At 39.5% G+C, this 18,696-nt stretch overlaps 1 protein-coding gene across 3 annotated transcripts in view; it reads right to left on the bottom strand.

Annotated features, from left to right (window-relative positions):
- Positions 1-18,696, bottom strand: part of LOC148739328 (uncharacterized) — a 78,450-nt gene that overhangs the window by 5,374 nt on the left and 54,380 nt on the right. For all 3 annotated transcript variants that reach the window (XM_088751112.1, XM_088751111.1, XM_088751113.1), the window contains 11 exons: positions 15,094-15,764; positions 14,656-14,841; positions 14,404-14,480; positions 13,859-13,934; positions 12,299-12,375; positions 10,702-10,837; positions 10,215-10,433; positions 6,592-6,817; positions 5,294-5,388; positions 4,206-4,291; positions 3,775-3,822 (listed from right to left, as the gene is read on the bottom strand). In XM_088751112.1, coding sequence (XP_088607238.1) covers positions 3,775-3,822; positions 4,206-4,291; positions 5,294-5,388; positions 6,592-6,817; positions 10,215-10,433; positions 10,702-10,837; positions 12,299-12,375; positions 13,859-13,934; positions 14,404-14,480; positions 14,656-14,841; positions 15,094-15,739 — 1,872 coding nt within the window. In that variant the 5' untranslated portion in view covers positions 15,740-15,764. The remainder of the gene's footprint in view (positions 1-3,774; positions 3,823-4,205; positions 4,292-5,293; positions 5,389-6,591; positions 6,818-10,214; positions 10,434-10,701; positions 10,838-12,298; positions 12,376-13,858; positions 13,935-14,403; positions 14,481-14,655; positions 14,842-15,093; positions 15,765-18,696) is intronic.

Genomic DNA, 18,696 nt, shown 5'->3' with positions numbered 1-18,696 from the left:
ACTAAAGCTAACAACACGAACGAAACCGGAAAGTAACAAACCGGAATTTTAGACTTTTCCCTCAAAGCTCATCTTCGACAATTAAAAAGAAATAATAAAATTGTTGTTCCGAAAATTTTTTTTTCAAATTTCAGTTTCAATTAGTACAGAGTTCCCATCTCTAAAAGCAAGAGAAGACAGACGGAGGCTTATACACGGGGGGAGGGGGGGTGTATAATCGTTATAATCGGTCTATAAACGGCGACAAAGGCGTCGACGTTGATGCACCTCAGCAGAGGAGAAGGATCCAAGATTTCTTTCTGTTAATTTGAATGCCGGGCTGTTACTAACATTTCCTTTCCGAAATACTAATACAAAGCTTCATATTTTACCATATAGAAAAAATTTGAAATAAATTTTGCCACATCATATGTCTTTTTTGACATGTCCTTCGAATTCTAGCTTCGTATAATCGCGCTTACAGATGATATACTTAGTAAACAAACAATATTATAGTTTTACAGCACACAAACTGTTTTTTTTTTAACTATTTCAGGGACTGATGTATATTTATTGCTTATCGCGGGGGGAGTGGGGGAACGGAGAATACTTGTTGCGTACGATAAGAATTTACCTAACTCCCCGTCCTCGGACTCATTAATATTCAAATAACATCCCTTTATTGGCAGTTAAAAGGTAGTCAATTCTCTATAATTTGGTTGTATCAAAAAGGTTGAAATTGTAAATTGGCCACCGTAAAGAGCTAGAAAGCTGACGTTTCGAGCGTGAGCTCTTCGTCAGGGCGAAAGAAGGAATTGTTGGTTGTTTGTGGGGTTATATGCAGAAAGTGGAGCTACGCTATTGGTGGGAACATGGTGACGAGAAAAACACGAATGAAGTAGTAGAATGAAAAGCATTCGTTGACACCTATGGAATTGAGAGTGCCGATTTGAAAGATAAACTTTTGTTCAAGAGTTTTGCGGCTTTCCGAGCTACCTAAATGTAAGGAAACACCGCAGATTGCTTAGAATGATTAGGTAAATTATAGTGTCTAGCGACTGGTTTTGATGCGTCCTTGCCATTCCTTTCTAAGTCGCGAAGTTGTTCTTGGAATCGGTCTCTTAGTCGTCCACCTGTTTCGCCGATGCATATCTTTTTACAATAACTGCAAGTTGTATATGCTATAGATTACATTGGCGGAGGTGCTCGTGAAGTGATCAGTGATCTTAATGGATTGTTTGGGTCCCGATATTTTCTCAGCGTTGTGAATGAAAGGACAAGTTTTGCATCGTGCGCGAGTGCATTCAAAAGTGCCGGGTTGGTCACTAGTTTGGAAAGAACTCCTGACCAAAAAGTTGCCTGTGTTTTTGTCGCGTTTGAATGAAATGAGTGGAAAAGATAGTGCCAGTCTCTGGATCGTTTTGAAGTAATTTAAAGTTTTTTATAATAAATATATCTTATTACACGCTTTGTTGTGTAGTATCGCTGATTATTATCCAACTACACCTAGACAAGTACGAATAACGCCATAGACGTGTACAAATATCACGCGGTATTTGTACTCGACTATTGTAGTACCGGTTAAACTAGTTTCTCGCATCCCGCAAGCGAAGAATTGGATTGTAGTTACGAAAACAAAATGGTGGCGGACAATTTCAATCATATTTCCGACGACGAAGAGTCAGAATGGCTGGAAAATATAGATCCAAGTTCATTTGATGAATCGAACGAAGAAAAACAGCTTGACGACCCAGAAAATTTCTTCATTTAGTGAAGAAAATAGAAACAGCAACACAACAACGCGCCAATTCCGTTCCGCTTCGCATACTTGTCTCGCACTCCCCGTAAATAAATATCCGCGAAATTCGCCCGCAGAAACAACAGTTTGGCGTGTTGGATAATAAATAACTTATTAGACGTTTTGTTGTGTAGTATCGCTGAGTATTTCTACTCGTTATTTGTATTTTGACTCGCCCTATGGGCTCGTCAAAATACGACACAACTCGTAAAAATACTCAGCGATACTACACAACAAAACGTCTAATAAGATATATGTATTTTTACGAGTTGTGCCATATTTTGACGAGCCCCGTAAGGTGAGTCAAAATACAAATAGTCTGCAAACCAAATTTCTAGGAGAAATCTTTGTCGGAGTGTACATACTTTCCCCCATTTCGATTTCGGAATAACACATAAATTATCTTTAAATGGCCAATTTTTACATAATTTATTGAAATCGATGCCAGGGCCTTTTCCCGTCCCATCCCCAACGAGGTTAAAATGCCCTGGGAGCGAGGTTGATGAAATCCCCATTTCACGAAACAAAGATGAAAGCTATTAGATTACTTGTTGGAATAGAGAGACCTGAGGCCCAGAATGATGATTAGCTAGTTACAGTCATGTTTCCACGCGTAGTAATGATTTGAGATGCTTACTGGATAATTTTTAGAAAGGAAGAAAAACAATAACGGTTCAAATCAGTTTTCGCGAAAAACTGTTATCCTGCAATTTCCATGAAAAAGTTATCAGTGCTAGTACTATTAATTTAGTATCACTTAATATGAACTAATGACCATTTATTATTAACTATTGCCGACACCACTTGTGCCCACACCCACGATCCACGACGCACGACTTGTACCCACGACCCACGACTACTAATTAAGCCCAAAGGTCACACCGTTAGCGGTTGAGTTCTTTCGGTTTGTCACCCGTATTTCAGTGTCAAGTTACCACCGTCTTAACAAGAAGCAGAGTGCGTTGCGCTAAAAGTCGGCACACACGAGGGAACCAAATTTTTAGTCCTTGCGAGCAGATTTTGTGGCAAAAATGGCTGGTTCACAGGATGGGACTTGTCCTCGAGACTTGTCGCAGGAACTATTCCCCTCGTGTGTTATATAATTACGACCTTAAATGCCAACGATCACAAGTTGAGTCAGTCACGTACCGTACTTACAGTTTCATACTTTGCAGCTACTGCATTTGATAATAATCCGCCACGAACTACATCATAAGTATCAATGTCATAATAATCCGCATAGTATCGCGTTAGCAATTTTGTTGCAGTTGGCGCGCCATACGAGCTACCTCCACCTCTGGTATATAGTTGTTAAACTAGTTTATACTAAATTAGTGGATAGTGTTGAAGGCGCAGTCTGATTGGCTACTCATAATTTGAATATTCTTTTTAAATTCCAGCAACTCGTGCGGGATTTGCGGCTGAAAATATTGTAAAATTTGCCGAAATAAGTGCGTTAAAACCAATTTTTTAACGCTATATCATCTAACTGTTCACTTATCAAAGGAAAATCTTTTAACAATATAATAACTCCTTTGTTGACAAGGCTTGTTCGGTCAAGACGGCTGGATATTAGCCTCATTCTCGGCTAATATCCAGTCATCTTAACAACATGCTTGGTCAAAAACACGTATTTACTTGTGAGATCTTGGGAGTTTAGGTAGGCTCCAGATTTAATACAGTGTTAATTCCGCAATTGTGGCATTGACCTTGTTTAGCTTTGGTTTTAAATTCCAAAATAAAACATTGCTTCCAAATGTGCCAAAAAATTCGAGATTGGACACTGCCATTCACACTCCACAGGCATGCTATAAACCATCAATCATGTACCTGGATATATCCTTTGTTACTAAAACAGTGGATAGCGTTGAAGGTGGCTCTGATTTGGTACTTAAACTCCGAATAACCTTTGCTATTTACCTCCGAGCGTAAGGTTGTTCCAAAACACCCAAACCTGATACACCCAGAACTATTGAGTATTTTAGTGTTGGACTAACCTTTGCTTCTTCGGTTATAGGGTTGCAGATCATGTGGAAACTCTCGTCCTAGCCGGAATAGAAAGACAATTATGAAATGAGCGAAATTCATCATTGTTCCATAAAATTACCATGGCTAGAAGGCATTTTTGTTTAAAAAAATCCGGTCAAAAACCATGACCTGTCATAGTAGGCTCTGGGTCACAATAAAACCACATTAAGTGTGACTATAGATCGAGTCACCTTACATGTTCGAGGGGGTAAAAGAGCTCAAACCCTAAATGTAAAATAATAGTGCATTTCACAGCTTTGATACAGTCATGCATGTACAGTTTAAGGATGAAACATTTCTTTTTGGTAAAGAATAGCTGATCATGATTAGACAGTTTCAAGACTTAAAAGTGTGAACTTAGAATAGTAGGGGGTACTATGTGTGGAGTTAAAAAAACTACCTCTTTTGATTCCGGAATCGTAGTTGTTCCTGCCCCCTGAGCTATCTTTAGCTGAGACATACCACAAAGGTCTTCATCTACATCCACTACAATCGAAAAAAGGACAAAACCTTTTCACTGCGATTGAACATGTTCTAACCATAAGAAATCGCACGAATGTGAGTTCATTTAGTACTTTTATGGCACGAATGAGATCTTGATATTGTCAGTACAGCATTTCTGGTTGCTAATCGTGTTCTCGAAAAATAACTCTTTAATTTTTCGGAAAATAACTCTTTCATTTTTGGATGAATAAACTGAAAGAGCACAACAAACATCTCCCTGTAAGATTACCACATCTCTCAGTTACTACGTGCGACAATAGGCCATTTTACATTTGTGTACTTAGTTGGCAGGCCTTTGATTTTGTCCCTCCCACTTCCTGTACTTTCATTTATATTTTTTTTTCTCTGCGTTGCCATGAGGATTGACGGGGTCGGCTTGTTGCCATGGGCCACATGCCCGTGTTTTGTTGTGATTTGAGTTTGGAGTACCCTGAGCGAATAAAGTTGCTAAAAAAATCGAAACAACTAAGTACAATTGTCGTCTAGCAATGACAGATTTAGAGTGAGGCTGAAGGTGATCTTGTTGTGATAGAGACCAGTATCTAGTTAGCATGACAACAAAAAAAATCTACATTTAAAACATAGCAACGTTTGTATCATAACAAGGTCACTCTTAAGCCTCACTCCTGTCTAAAGGTTTGGCGACACACCTATAAATTGCACTATTGGTCAATTTAGCGGGCTTTACTTACGGTCCACTAAATTTAAAGTTTGTCTGAATTGGAAGCTTCCCGCGTCCATTTGAACCCAGAGATATAACAAATGTATAACTAATCTCGTTTTCTCGGTCCGTGCATTAAATTTCAGAACCTTGTCTTTTTTTTTTCCCGCTCGGATTTATGGCCCGCGCGTTTCACACTTGGGCTATAAATACGAGCTGAAAAAGCTCGGTCTGCATTTTACGGTACGCACCTCGAACTCGGTTTGTTCACTCTACTCCCTAATGCGTTCTTGCACACACATGGCTGAGGTACATACACTTACTAATTTCTGTCTCTGTTGGTTCGATAGCGTCCATGATTTCTTGCCAGTCAATATCTTTTGATCGCCCTTCCCTCCCTTCCTCATTTACAGAAAATCTGTCGATGAAAAACCACACACTTTTATTTTGAAATTTCAGTTTAAAAAACAATCATTGCACAAAAAGGAAAAGAAGTATTTTGATATACCAAAAATTTTTCAAACTGCAACTAGATAGATCCAAGATAACAGAATTTTTGCTATCGTACTAGAGTAAGTTAGAAATTTCTCGAGATGACCACAATTTACTAAAATAGGAATGAATCTGATTTTTTTTTCATTTTTATTACACTTGCTTTTCATGAAGCATCATCTCCCAAAACTTTTAAAAAGAGCTACAAGTAGGAATGAGGTCAGTGTTCTTTTGCTTTCCTCTCAGTCATTGTTATCTTATCGCGTGTATGCAGAGGTAAGATATACAGCGTTTATTCCAACCAAATGTCAGGTTGACTGAAATGAGTGCGCTTAAGGCCCCGTCCACACGTATCCGGATATTTTTTAATCCGCAACTTTTTCTTTCCGGATACGAAAATATCGGCGTCCACACGTTATGTGATCACAGCGTATTCAAAAATCGAACTCGCCCGTCCACACGTATCCGGATTCACTCCGGATTCACTCTAGTACCCAGGACGACTCTATATCCATTGGTTACGGAGCAGTTGCCGCGTTATTTTTTTTTTCCAGTTTACGTGCACCAGTTCAAACAGTTAAAAACATGTCGAAATCAGGCAGGAAAGCTAAGAAGAATGAGTGGACGGCATTGCTTTTCTGCTCGTTTAAGTTGTTTCGGCCAGTGGTTTTGTCCGGCAGACAACGTAAAGAGATTGCAGATGTTTAGCCGCCTTCTAGCAGAACTTACGTGAGCATTTAGTATAGCGACATTTAGCTGCATAAAGGCTAAAAGACTGGAAATAAGCCCGACGAACACAGATGCTATTTGCCTTCGATCGGCGGCCATATTTAACTTTGCGCAGTAGACAGTGGCGCCAATTTTGTGATGCTTCTTCAAAACCACGGGTAAGCATGCATGAGCAAAATTTTTTTTATGTAACCGAGAAACAAAAAAAATTTCAAAGACTGTTTTCAATTGATGCACTTAAATGTCGAGTGAATATTAAGAATCCAGAACCGAAGTAAATATCTAAGTATCGTAGACCAAACGCGGAAGCTAAATCTGGACGATGTCAGTGTTTGTTCTCTTTCGTTTGTTTTTAGTTTGTTTAGCATCGGCGTTCATTTACTTATTCTACTTATTCTACCTTTTTTTCACATCCCTGAGGTATTGTGCAATTTCTTCGTGGCCTTGTGAGCTAGCAACGTCCTCCGGTAACCAAGATGTTTCTTTGTAGGAATCAAAGGCTATTCTCCCAGCAGGTAGGTTGAAGATAAGATGAATGAACCATTTAGCATTTACTTCTGCTGCTTTGTAAAGCAGCCGCAGCAGCAGCTGAACTGACAATGATGTTTTCTGTTCACCAGATATCCCTTAAACACAAATTTAAAACTTAAAGTCAGCCCTGGGGAAACTGAAACCTTAATTGACATCGACAATGAATCATGTCATTTGGTTGTAAATAGAATTAGAAGGATGGTAAATTTGAGCTCAGTAAATAAGAAAAGAAAGAAGTTGTGTCTTGTCACGAGCGTGGGACAAAGAAAAAAGTCCCCATGAGGAGGCGAGCCTCAGACCTTCGGATTCTGAGCTCCGACGTTCTAGCCCTGAGCCATAGAGACTCAGTGGTGAGCAGAACTAGGTTGTTTGCAAAACTTTTGATAGATGCTCCGTACGGCATTCTTAGTCTGAAATACAATATTACTTCTATTTTGTATTACTTTTTTTCTTGGGGGGGAGGAAGGGGATGTTGTAGACATGGCATTTAATTTGAGTCAAAACTGTGGCAAAAGTTTTCAAAAATTAATCAAAAAGTACTGTCCCTTCTGTTTCTCTGTTGTACTGGGAGGCACATTGATCTAGAGTTCCTTTAACGAATGGCTTTGCTGTTAGAGTCAGAATTTCGAGGTGTTAGCTTCTTCTGGGTAGGTCGGACAATCGGTATTTTCGACATGAGTAAAAGAAGCTGCCCACTTTAACAACTTGGACATTCGTTTCACATTCGCTTCTTACGCCGTACTCCTTGCACACGATCCTTACAACATAAACTGCATATTGAACGAATAAAGGAAAGGTAACGCACTGCGAAAGCCAGGTAAGGTACGCTTCATTAATCTTATTAAGTAATGCAATCCTCTGTGATACTTTTTTCACAGATATTAGATCGTTCACGTGTAATTCAGTTCGTGCTCGCGGGTTCTTCACCTATATTTGTTTAGTTATTAATTACCTCTGAAGTCTAGCCAGGATTGTACCTTAATGACCTTCAAGCCTACCAAACGCGATAAAAACTACAACATGGCACTCTAAAGAAAATCACTCCCCAGGCAAGTGGTTCGTGACAAATTTGCTAAGTTTTCATGCAAAACTTTTGTATTAATAAGTCTACATTCTCCTTGATCTGTTTTGTGACATGCTTAGTATGTGTTTCGTATCTCAGTTATATGGTGTTCCTATGCGTGACGCATACCAAAGTCGAGTGGACCACTCGCAACACCCTTAACTCAATTCAGATTGTAGAGGAAAGAAGTAGAAACAATCACCAAGGGACCTCTCCCTTCAAGATCTGACTCAGGTAAACCCAATCACATTTACATCTAGGCTGGTGCCCCTACTTAGTCTGTGACTGAGGTGAGACAAAATTAGGACCCTGAACTCCGAATGACAGCATCCATAGCTCCTCTGGATCAGCTAGCGGCATGCCTAGCTCACTCCACCTTCGACCGCGAGAATAAAGAAAAATTCTACAACGGAAGGCAGATGACCGACGAAAATACCACAGCTTTCTTCGACAGACTAAAGGAATATATATCGTTTAGGTGAATTTCCAGACAAATCTCAATCCCTTATCGTTGACAAGTTTATACACACGTGACCCAACCGATAAATTACCAAAAACGGATTTAAGGAAATCAGTTCACCCGGAACTCAGTGATTATCAAAGAAACTGCAACACTTGAAGGACATTACGAGAATATTGCATGACATCTTCAAGAAGTCTGGAACCGCTGAAAGAATAGTGTTCGATAAATGGCCAGTGCTTCAGATCGGACAGATCCCAGCGCTTTTTTGACAAGTAGAGTTCGACATCCCACTTGTAATGTCCACCATTCTATACCATCAGAATAATGTTTAAGCAGAAAAGCTGGGTGCAGATCACATTGACATAGCCCAGGCCATTCTAACATATTTGGACACATCATTTGAGTGACACTCTGCCATCACCGAGGGGGCTGTTTATCAAACAATACTTGCCTCTGCACGGTCTAGACACCACCTTCCTGATCGGATTGGCGATAAGCGATGAGTACATCTGAACCCATCAAAGCATGACAAGAACATCTATCTGCTTAGCCGACCTTTCTGGTTCAAGGATGATAGGTTATTGAAGTGACTGGAAACCAGGGTTCATTGAGTCTAAAGACTCTGTACATGATTCGTTATGATAAGATAAATAATAAGGGCCGGGTTGTTCAAAGCTGGTTTAAGATAACCTAGGGTTAGTGTGCACTCTGATTTCAGATCTGAAAGCTTTTAAAGAAAATTTAGTGGAATTCTTTTTGTCTACAACTTGATAATAAGATGCTCTAAAAAATAGAGAATAATGTGCCAACAAGAGACGTTTGAACAAAGGGTGAAAGAAACCCAGATTTAAATTTAACCCTGGGTTAGTGCTAATCGATCGGCCTTCGAATAACAGGGCCAAGAGCACCAGACGACTGAGGCGAAACAAGCCTGACATTAAAAAACGCTGCACCATCTTAGCACAGCAGCGACCTCGGCCACTGGTACCTGTTACAAATTCATCCAGCATACCTAGTGACTATCAAGGGCTTGCCTCTCACACACTGCCATTGGAAATTTATAACAGCAGCCGAAACAAAACCCAAGGAAATATGTTCGATGCCGACAGGAGTACAGCAGCACCAAGCGAATCAAGAACAGTTATGACAAGATCACAATCGAGCCGGGGCGTATAATCAAGCCACAAGGGAACCCGCACTTTGTATATAGTTAACGTTATTCTAATGAATTCCTAGTTGCATTGGACATTCAGTGTCCGCTTGGTTAGTTAAAAACGTTCATTGAGTTTTTCAATACTCGGATGTAGAACCCTCTGAAAAGAGGAAATTTTTATGGTTATATTCGGTTAAACGTTTTTGTGTCGTTTACATAAAAAAATTTGTACCAGGAATATTCCTTACAAAAAACCTTGTACTCACGGATTCTCTGGCTAAATCTGTTGTGTTTTTCACCATTTCCAACATCTTATTGATATTCAAAAGTCCTTCCACAAGCAGTGAAAAAAAATTTAGTTTCTTGTCTGTCTTCACCCCTGAGCTTCTGTTAAGTGACATGCTCATTCTCATTAAGAGCTACGTCTGGAACTTTCTTCCCTAACCCCTTAACAGATACTAGCCAAGATTTTGTTTCAGAAGTATTGAATACAAAATTTGTTTTCTATCTTCGGATGTCCAATCGACGGAACTAATTATGTTCTCTTGCAACCTTTGTTAGATAACTATTAGATTTGAGATTCCAACTGACGTGCTAAATGAATTATCACCTGTTAAGATGTCAACACTTGACTTGGAAATCGAAGAAGTAAAATCGTTCATAGAGATAATGAATAGAACGGAACCATAGAACGATTTCGACAATTTAATGGAATAGGATTAGAAAAAACGTGGTACATTCCGTCAGGGTTAGGCTGCCGGAAATGTTAAATTTAAGCAACGCATTAAGGCTTCGTTGGACTAGTTAACTTACCCGCGCGCATTGAATTTGGAGTGTCACAGCTACCTCTTCCAGAATTCTCATTTAGGTATGGTAAGGCAGCCCTTATGAACATTGGCATATTCTCTTGGTATGTGACGACGTTTTTCAGTACTTGTTCCACGATGTCTACGTACATGATTTCTGTCTCTCCCAGGAAGTCTCCATTTTGTGACTCGATTGTTACTTTAAAAAGGCCCTCTCTTGGAGATTCTGTTTAAAAAGATATCAAGGTCTAGGTTACAATTGAGAATAATTAGCGGGAAGTCGAGCCAGTGACATGCATTTCGCATACTGTTACGATCAGCAATGTCGCATACTTGTGCGAATAAATTGAAGAAAGGAGGTGTCACTTATGACCCTTGTAATGGCCTAGCTCACCATGGAGTCTCTGTGGCTCGGTGGGAAAGCACAGGAGCGCGCAATCTGAAGGTCTGAGGCTCAATTTTTTAAAGGGACTCAAAAAAATGCATGTACATACCTGGAAGTATATCTCCCAAAAATTTGTTGACAGCAACTTTGTGTAATTTCACTTCTCCCAATTCTTGGAATCGAGCTTTTCCTGAATCCTCTTTAAGATTTTCTTTTAATATGATACAAAATGGTGACTTCGGGAACTGAAAGAAAACGTTTACGAGTTCTTGACAGAATGCTTGATGTCCCAGTTTTTGCCAATAATTTACAAGTAGCGCAATCTTACATACAAGTACTAAACGAGAGACTGAGCCAAGCCGAAATAAAGATATCAGCGAAAATTGCAAACAAAAAAGAAAAGTTTTAATTGTAAAACCCCAAGAAAATTCCCCAAAGATCAAAGTTAGGGACCGTTTATTCTCGTTGTCATTTACCTCAACAATACTTAGTTGAATATTTTCCATTCAAGGTGATTTAGAGTATGGGCTGATAGCCGGATTGAGGGAACCAATCATAAATAAAATATCCAGTTAAAGCCCATTGTGCAATATTTTACGGATTATGCCTTGGTAATAGACTCTGAAGAGCTGCTGCTCTAATCAGAAACGGACTCCCTTCGACTGATATCAACAATTATCATTCGATGGATTTTTTCCCCCATTTTCATTGGCTGGGAGCCGACCACGTGACCTGCAAATAACTTCCTGCAAATAATGGTCTGCACATGCGTACTTCCGTCTAACTCCGTTTTAGCTGCAAATAATATTCTGCTCACGCGCAGTAGTAACCACGCTCTTATGGTCGCTCTTGTGGGAATTGAGGAGGAAACCATTTGATTTCTGGAAGCAGTGCGCGCTTGCCGCTTGCCGCTTGCCGCTTCCCGCTTGCCGCTTACCACTTCCCCAAAAAAATTGAAAAGAAACTCGCTTGCCGCTTCCCCAAAAAAATTGAAAACAAACTCGGTGATCGAACGATAAAACAATTATTGAACTCGGTTATCGCAAAATATAGTGATTTCTCAGTGTCTCGCAGATCAATTATTCGGCTTCGGCAAATAATTGATCTGCTCGCCACGGACAAATCACGATATTTATCTCAACCTCGTCCACTAATTGTTAACTACCAGCACCCTACAAATTCAAAACATTTACATAAAGAAGAAACAAACAAACTTACATTACCATGGGATCGAAACTGACCAAACACAACCAACCTACACCATGTGAGTCTTATAGCCAATAACATCACGGCAAAACTAACCAATCAGTTTACACGAACCGGACTTACAACACTGGACTGACAATTACTCTTCATTTGACTCTGATGATGACTTCTGCTAGGGAACGTTGTCCTAGTCTCAGTCGCCACTACCTATGATAGTCCTTCTCAGGACTAACTTCGCCTACAGGATTAGACTGCAGAATCAAATGTTGCCCCCGACCATTTGCTGTACTGATCATGAGAAATGAACATGTGATAACCGACACTGTGTCAATCTTTTACCAATGAAAATTATGCAAAAAGTGGTCCAGACCCTCAAAATTTTGGTGAAATTACATCAGTAAGCAATTGACTTAATGCTGTTCACTTAAATATTTAGAGTCGCTGTCCGCCGATCCTTACTAGCTTGAATTACGAGGGAGAAAAAGTGAGTGAACTTTTACCTTAAGTGGAACTTGATTTGGTATAATTTGAGGACTCTCGTTTGCCTCTAATTGCCGCTGGTTCTCAGGAAGGTCGTCTGTAAAACAGGAGAAAAGAATATGCAAATGAAAAAGGGCACGTTTGCCGGTAATAAAATAAAATAGTTACCCCTAAGGCAACAGATGTATTCATCAAAATGGGCCATTCTGTCTCGCTTGCATCCATAAACTTTTTAAACCTTGGAAGTCAATATTAGTGTGGCGTGCAACGGAATTATGATTTCCGAGAAAGGCTTAAACACGAAGGCGCGCTATAAAAAGGAGAGGTGCCTTAGGTACCTCTGGACCATTTGTCAATCAACCGTAGAAGTTGATTGACAAATGGTAAGAGTCAAGTAAGAGTCAAGTCAGATTGAGCTATAGCTAATCCAAAGCAGTGAAAAGCGGGCGCATTCCTCAAAATTGTTTTCATCACCGTACAAGAATTTTTTAAAGTTGTATTTGCTTTCTCCAATGGAAACTGTCTTTATTTGTGGCGGTAAATTTGAAATTGAAGAAGGTGGTTCGCACGTTAAATCATTGCCACCATGCTGGTGGCAGTAAACATCTCATTAGCTCGTTTTGTCCGTCTACCAGGTGTAGAATACACGGATGAATTGCCAGAGACGAAACGATCCAAGTAAACTACTTAAGACGCGGTGCGTAGCGTGAAACGAACTCGACAGAATTACTGAGAATAACTTGAGTTTATTAAAAAGGGGTTTGGTGTTCCTAATTGAAAAGGTAGAGACTTGACACGACGACAAACGCGCTGAAAGGCAAAGGTCGTGCAGGTCAGACAAGACGTTATTGTAGACCGTGAATCGTAAATCGGTTCGACCTGAAAGGTGATAGGTACAATTAAATCCTATTTAGCTAAATAGCAAATAACAATAAAGCAGAGTGAGCGACCTAAATCGTACCCTACTGAACAATAGAGAAACAACAAATGCGAAATTGCAACATACTGAAAGAGATACAACTACAAGCAATTCAACTCCTTGTAACCGAAGAGTAGTCTAATGATGACAACTCTGGTACTTCTCGCGTGAGGTAGAAAACTGATGGAGGATAATTACGCCAATAACAAATGGCTGAAAACGCAAACGTACTAAAGGCAAAGAATATTGCGAACTTACTTTGGTTTGCACACGCACCAATGTTAAACTAAGAACCTTGACGGTGACGAGCCCAGCGTAGATAGAACTAAAAGTCCAAACGGCTGACGAAGTTGACTCCACAAGGCCTACACTAGAACTGCTCTAACTAACGTAAAGGATGCTAGATTTATGCTTATGGAAACGTGCTAGTGCGGCAAATCTAGAAAACGCTGACAAGCCCGCACGAAAACCACAATACAGGGACGGGACAGATTTGGGAATGAAAAATTTGCAAACGGAAAACTACCACGCTAAGATTACCGTTCACTACGCCTCGGTAATGACGAAGGGTAACAAATACATCACGTTCAAAACCAACACCAGGCACCTAAGGGATCGCTCCTTTTATAGCGCGCCTTCGTGTTTAAGCTATCCGATTTACCTTCCACAGCTGTACTGGGATTTTCCAATTCTTCTCTCACGGAGCTTTCAGATACGTGACAAGTAACTCCATTTTCCTATAAAGGAAAAAAACTGAAATTGTCGCTTGCTTCTGTCCTTCCTTGTTTTCTCCACACTTAAGTGGATGTGATTAAGATTGGTCATATCTAGACGAAAATAGTCTTTTTCGACTACTTTCCTGATTACTTTTGGCTTACTGAACACATACCTGATGATGCCAGGTAAATGGACTCCAGCCTTTGCTTCTAATTGCAGCGCTGATAGAATTCAATAAAGCTGGTCAACTTTCCTTCCATCAGCATTAGGTGTTTCGTCAATGTATGTTATCATACACGTCTTTCAGTTAAAACGCGAGTATAATATTTGGAACGAACATCGAAAAATTAATTGAAAATATAACATGAAAAAAGACTGGTGTCGGTTTTGCACGGGATTCAGCTGTGAGATGTTCGTTACACCCAATCCACTACATGCACCTAAAGAAAATATTTTATCCCCTCAGAGTAACCATTATTTGACATTTACCTCATCCCTTGTTTCGCAACCGTTCGACAAAGTGGCGTTTGTTGGTGAAACGCTGGTACCATTTCGCCGAAAATGATCTGGTGATAAAAAATCTCAAAATAATGAAAAACAGTCAAATTTCTAATGCATAACGATCAGCTGATCGGCAAAATCTTCAAGTTTCACAAACTTCAATATCGATGATAATCACTCAGACTCTTAATAGGCTTCTCTTCAATACAAAACTATGCAAATTATTTTCTTAAAACTTACCGCGTAGCTGGCTAGAAACAGTATGTAACAAATCTTCCACCGTACCAAGTTTTTTGGTAACAGTTTCAACCACTTCCTCTTCCCTAGTCGCAATTCGGTCCAGTTTCTCATTAATTGTTTCAAGTTGACCATTTTGAAAGTTCTCCAGTAGGTCTTTGACATCTTCATCGACAATCTTCTTGAAACCTAAGAGTGATAGTAATAGGATAAAAAAATGACAAATGATTAGATGAAAGAGACGTTGACCTCGGTGACTAACGAGATGAAATGACAAAATTTCCCACCAAGATGGCTCACACAACAAGCTGATCGCTATGGCACACCTATCTGCAATGATTACTTGCTCGTTTAGTTAGGAAAAAGCAAAATCCCTTACATGTTGGAATGATGAGATTAGCGGTTATCTTTTGTATAGTTCAAATTACTTCTTGCAATTACCTTCGGTTCTCCATTCGGAAAGTTGATCTAGAAGGTCGTCCTTTCTGCCGGGAGTCAGGGGCAGACATTGGACTAAAGTGTTCAGCTTATCAAAGCATTCGTCAAAGAATGTTTCGGTCCACTCTAACTCCTTAAAATGATCTCCTTTATTTCTCACATTAGCCCTTACATCATCTGCCAAAGAGCAAATGTCGAAAAGTGGATTGGAAGAAGAGAATATTTGTAACGGATACTTTCTACATCCCAAAAGTCTAAGGGCGGCAGCCACGTCCATGGATTTGTCAAATGCAGAGAAGACGGCAAGGTAGTCTGGTAGATACAGCTTAGCAACATCAACCAAGTTGTTGACACTGTAGTTGTAGGCCGCTTTGTCATCTCCATGGATATCAAAGTTACTATTAATGTTTCCAAACTTCAAACCTTTAAGAAAGGAAGAATAACTTAGAGTGGTTTTTGGAGGGTTCACCACCCCATATGTTAGTGTTTTTAGAGTACATGGTGTTGCCAAGCCTCTCAAGCGACCATCTAGGTTCACGGAGAGGGTGTTCATTCCTTGTTTCACAACATCCTTTAAATCTGGAGCGACGATCTTATTCAAGGCATAAAGAGTCACGAGCCATCTTTTGTCGCTAGCGAGGACAACCATAGTGATAGACTTTGTTGCTCCAGCACTAAGAAGGAGAAGGATATGTGATTACTGATATATAATTCCATAATTTGAAAAAAAAAAAATAAAAACAAAAACAAGAAAAAAATTTCCGAACAACTAACAGTATTAAGAAAGTATGTGTAAACATATAGATATCGGCTGTGGCGATGAAACAGAATTTCAAGCGCATTCCTTTAATCGGTGACTTAAAAATACGTGATATTGAAATATATCTGTATTACGCGATTACCCCTAGCATTCATGAAAGCTGATCAATTTCTTATTGCTCTTACAACATTCTTTCAAAACCGTGTACATTCCATTTAACTGAAACTTTTTTTTGTTGAGAGCATCAGATGTAACCATCGCTAAAGGTTATCTCTGATATTTGAACTTCATTTGTAAACTGCTGCTCTGGAAAATAGTTGCTGGCCCGCAAATACTTTTACATAATTAGCAACTTGAATATTATCACTAACCTAGGTGCTTAGTTCAGTTCCAGGATCTGTGTACTTTTGGATAATTTAACACCTACAGCCAAAATGACCGAAACTGTATTGCGAGAAATAGTCAACTAGTGTCTTAACATTCATTCTCGGGTAAAAATGTATTAGAGTAAAGACGAAAGTTGCCACTATGTACATTGCTAATCAAAATGTTGTATTGATCTTGTGATAGACATGAGAAACAATTTACACCTTTGTGACAATTTAATTTTTTATATTGAAAATCAGGCTTAAGCTCAAGGAGCTGTTGTTACCATGGCAACAAGAATGCTGTAACCTTTTAAAAAGCACAGTTTGTTGAGTTTGTTCGTCCCTAACTACATGTAGAGTTTAAAGGTTTGGAGGGGGGGATTTCATTTCCCAGGTTATTTAATTCTGACAGAGGCATAAATTTTATTCATTAGCCGGGAGAAAAAGTTGCGTCCGAGGTCTTGGATGCCGACCCAGGCCGTAAGCCGAGGGCGGTACTCAAGACACAGGGTGGTAAACAAAAATAATATTTAAGAAAAATTGCACCGAAGCTAGGGATTTAGACGACTCAACACAACGGATCGCATACCGCCAACTGGCTGGATGGGAGAATTCTGCCCCCTTTCGGAACCAATCAGATCGCACCATTTTTTCACTCGTGAATTGCGCGCATGCGCAAGAGCGAGTTGTAAATATGATGTGAAGAATGGCACTCGCTCGTTTTCTCGATTGGTCCATTTCTACAAACATTTTTTTCGATTTTAGGTTTTTGAGTGCATTTGATAGTTTTTGGCGAGTAATTAACAAACGAAATGGCGACCTTTCTTGCTAAGATTAGGGTGGGGTGAAAAAGAAGCCAATGATAATCTTACAAGAGTTTAAAACTATACGTTTTTCATCCGTGAATTAAAGTTGCCCAATCTCCGAAAACACTTTTGTCTCTTGCAGTGTATATTTCATTTATGGCGTCAATGCTTCTATTTTTGAATGTATATATGCGGGGAAATGATTACTGTGTCCGAAAAAAAAAAAGAAAACAAAGAAAGGAACTCAAGCGATTGGTGCGTTTTAAGTTTTTACTCAAACTTAAAGTTGAAACAAAAATCGCTTAATATTTTCGTGTGTGCAAATAGGCACGCGGGTCATATTTCAAAAGGAATATGAAAATTTGTCCGTTAGCGAAGAGAGCTCACGTTTTATGGAATCTGTCAATGGGAAACAACACGAGAATGACCATGAAATATTTCGGGACGACAGTTTTATTCACAACAGTTCTTGATTTGCTGTTGTAAGCGAAAAACGTAGAATTTCTTACGTGAACGAAGCCCACGCGGTAAGATTCATCATGCTTAGATCTTTGTTTACTTGACTTTATGGCCAGAAAATTGCGTAGCGTTGAAAATTTTGAAAAAGTACGATTTAACACAAAATCTTCATCAAACTAAACTTTTTGAACACACAGTTACTCGAACATAATATTTAACGGGCCATGGAATCGTCAAATTGTCGTTAGGCCCCACCTTAAGTCCGAAAGTTCGGTTTCCAATTTAAGCCCGCAATCGCATGGCTTTAGAGAATCGTACTGTCGTTGACTCGAGAGCTTATTCTGTCACTTTTTTAATATTTTTCAAGGAAAGTATTCTATAGCACTGCTACGTTATATTCTGAGTTCCACAAGGTCTAACTCGATCGCAAAGGAACGAAAAATCCAACTTGAAAATTTTGAAGGTCGGCCACGCGGACGCCATATTTTAAAATTTGATCATTCACTAGTAGTATGAACGCACAGAACTATACCCCTCCAGCAAACCCTAAAGCTATTAAAATATATGCGCAAACGACGGGTTCTGATTGGTTTATTGATCTCCAAACTGAAGAGGAAGTTTAGGGACAAAGTACTTTCGCGCTGCGGATATGATTCAACCACTCCTCCGTAACAGGAAAAGTTACTATGATTGTAGCAGTACCACAAGGCCATTTACGGCCTGACTCACTAGACAGCATAAGCATAGAGAGAACGCAACCTTTTGATTATCTTATGCATATATGTTTATCCTTGTGTCCGAGCGTCCCATATTTCAGCGCAAAAGCTTTTATATGCTTATCCCTATGCTTACATCGCAAGTAAATACCGAGCTCAATATTGCAAAAATAGTTCTGCAATACACAAAACAGTACCCTTTTAAACTTTCTCTCCACAAACCTTAACAGTAAAATCTGGAACAGTGATTGTCTTAATCCGACTCCTACTCAGACAATATTTTTCTGTCTTTGAGGCCTAATTTAATTTCACATCATACTCCTCAAAACGTTCATTTACCAGTCCAGCAGTTCTTAGAACGATTCAAACCCTAGTATGGAAATCAAATATCAATTTCTATTGACGACACATAAATTACATTGGCATATTCAATTCACGAGTTAGTTCACAGAGCCTTTGATTTAGAATACTACGAGCTCACGCCGGCACGGGATAAA

Source organism: Stylophora pistillata, chromosome 2 (genome assembly GCF_964205215.1).
Source record: "Stylophora pistillata chromosome 2, jaStyPist1.2, whole genome shotgun sequence".
Lineage (NCBI taxonomy): Eukaryota > Metazoa > Cnidaria > Anthozoa > Scleractinia > Pocilloporidae > Stylophora > Stylophora pistillata.
Note: the sequence above shows the minus strand (reverse complement) of the source record. Positions and strands in the feature narration are given on the sequence as shown.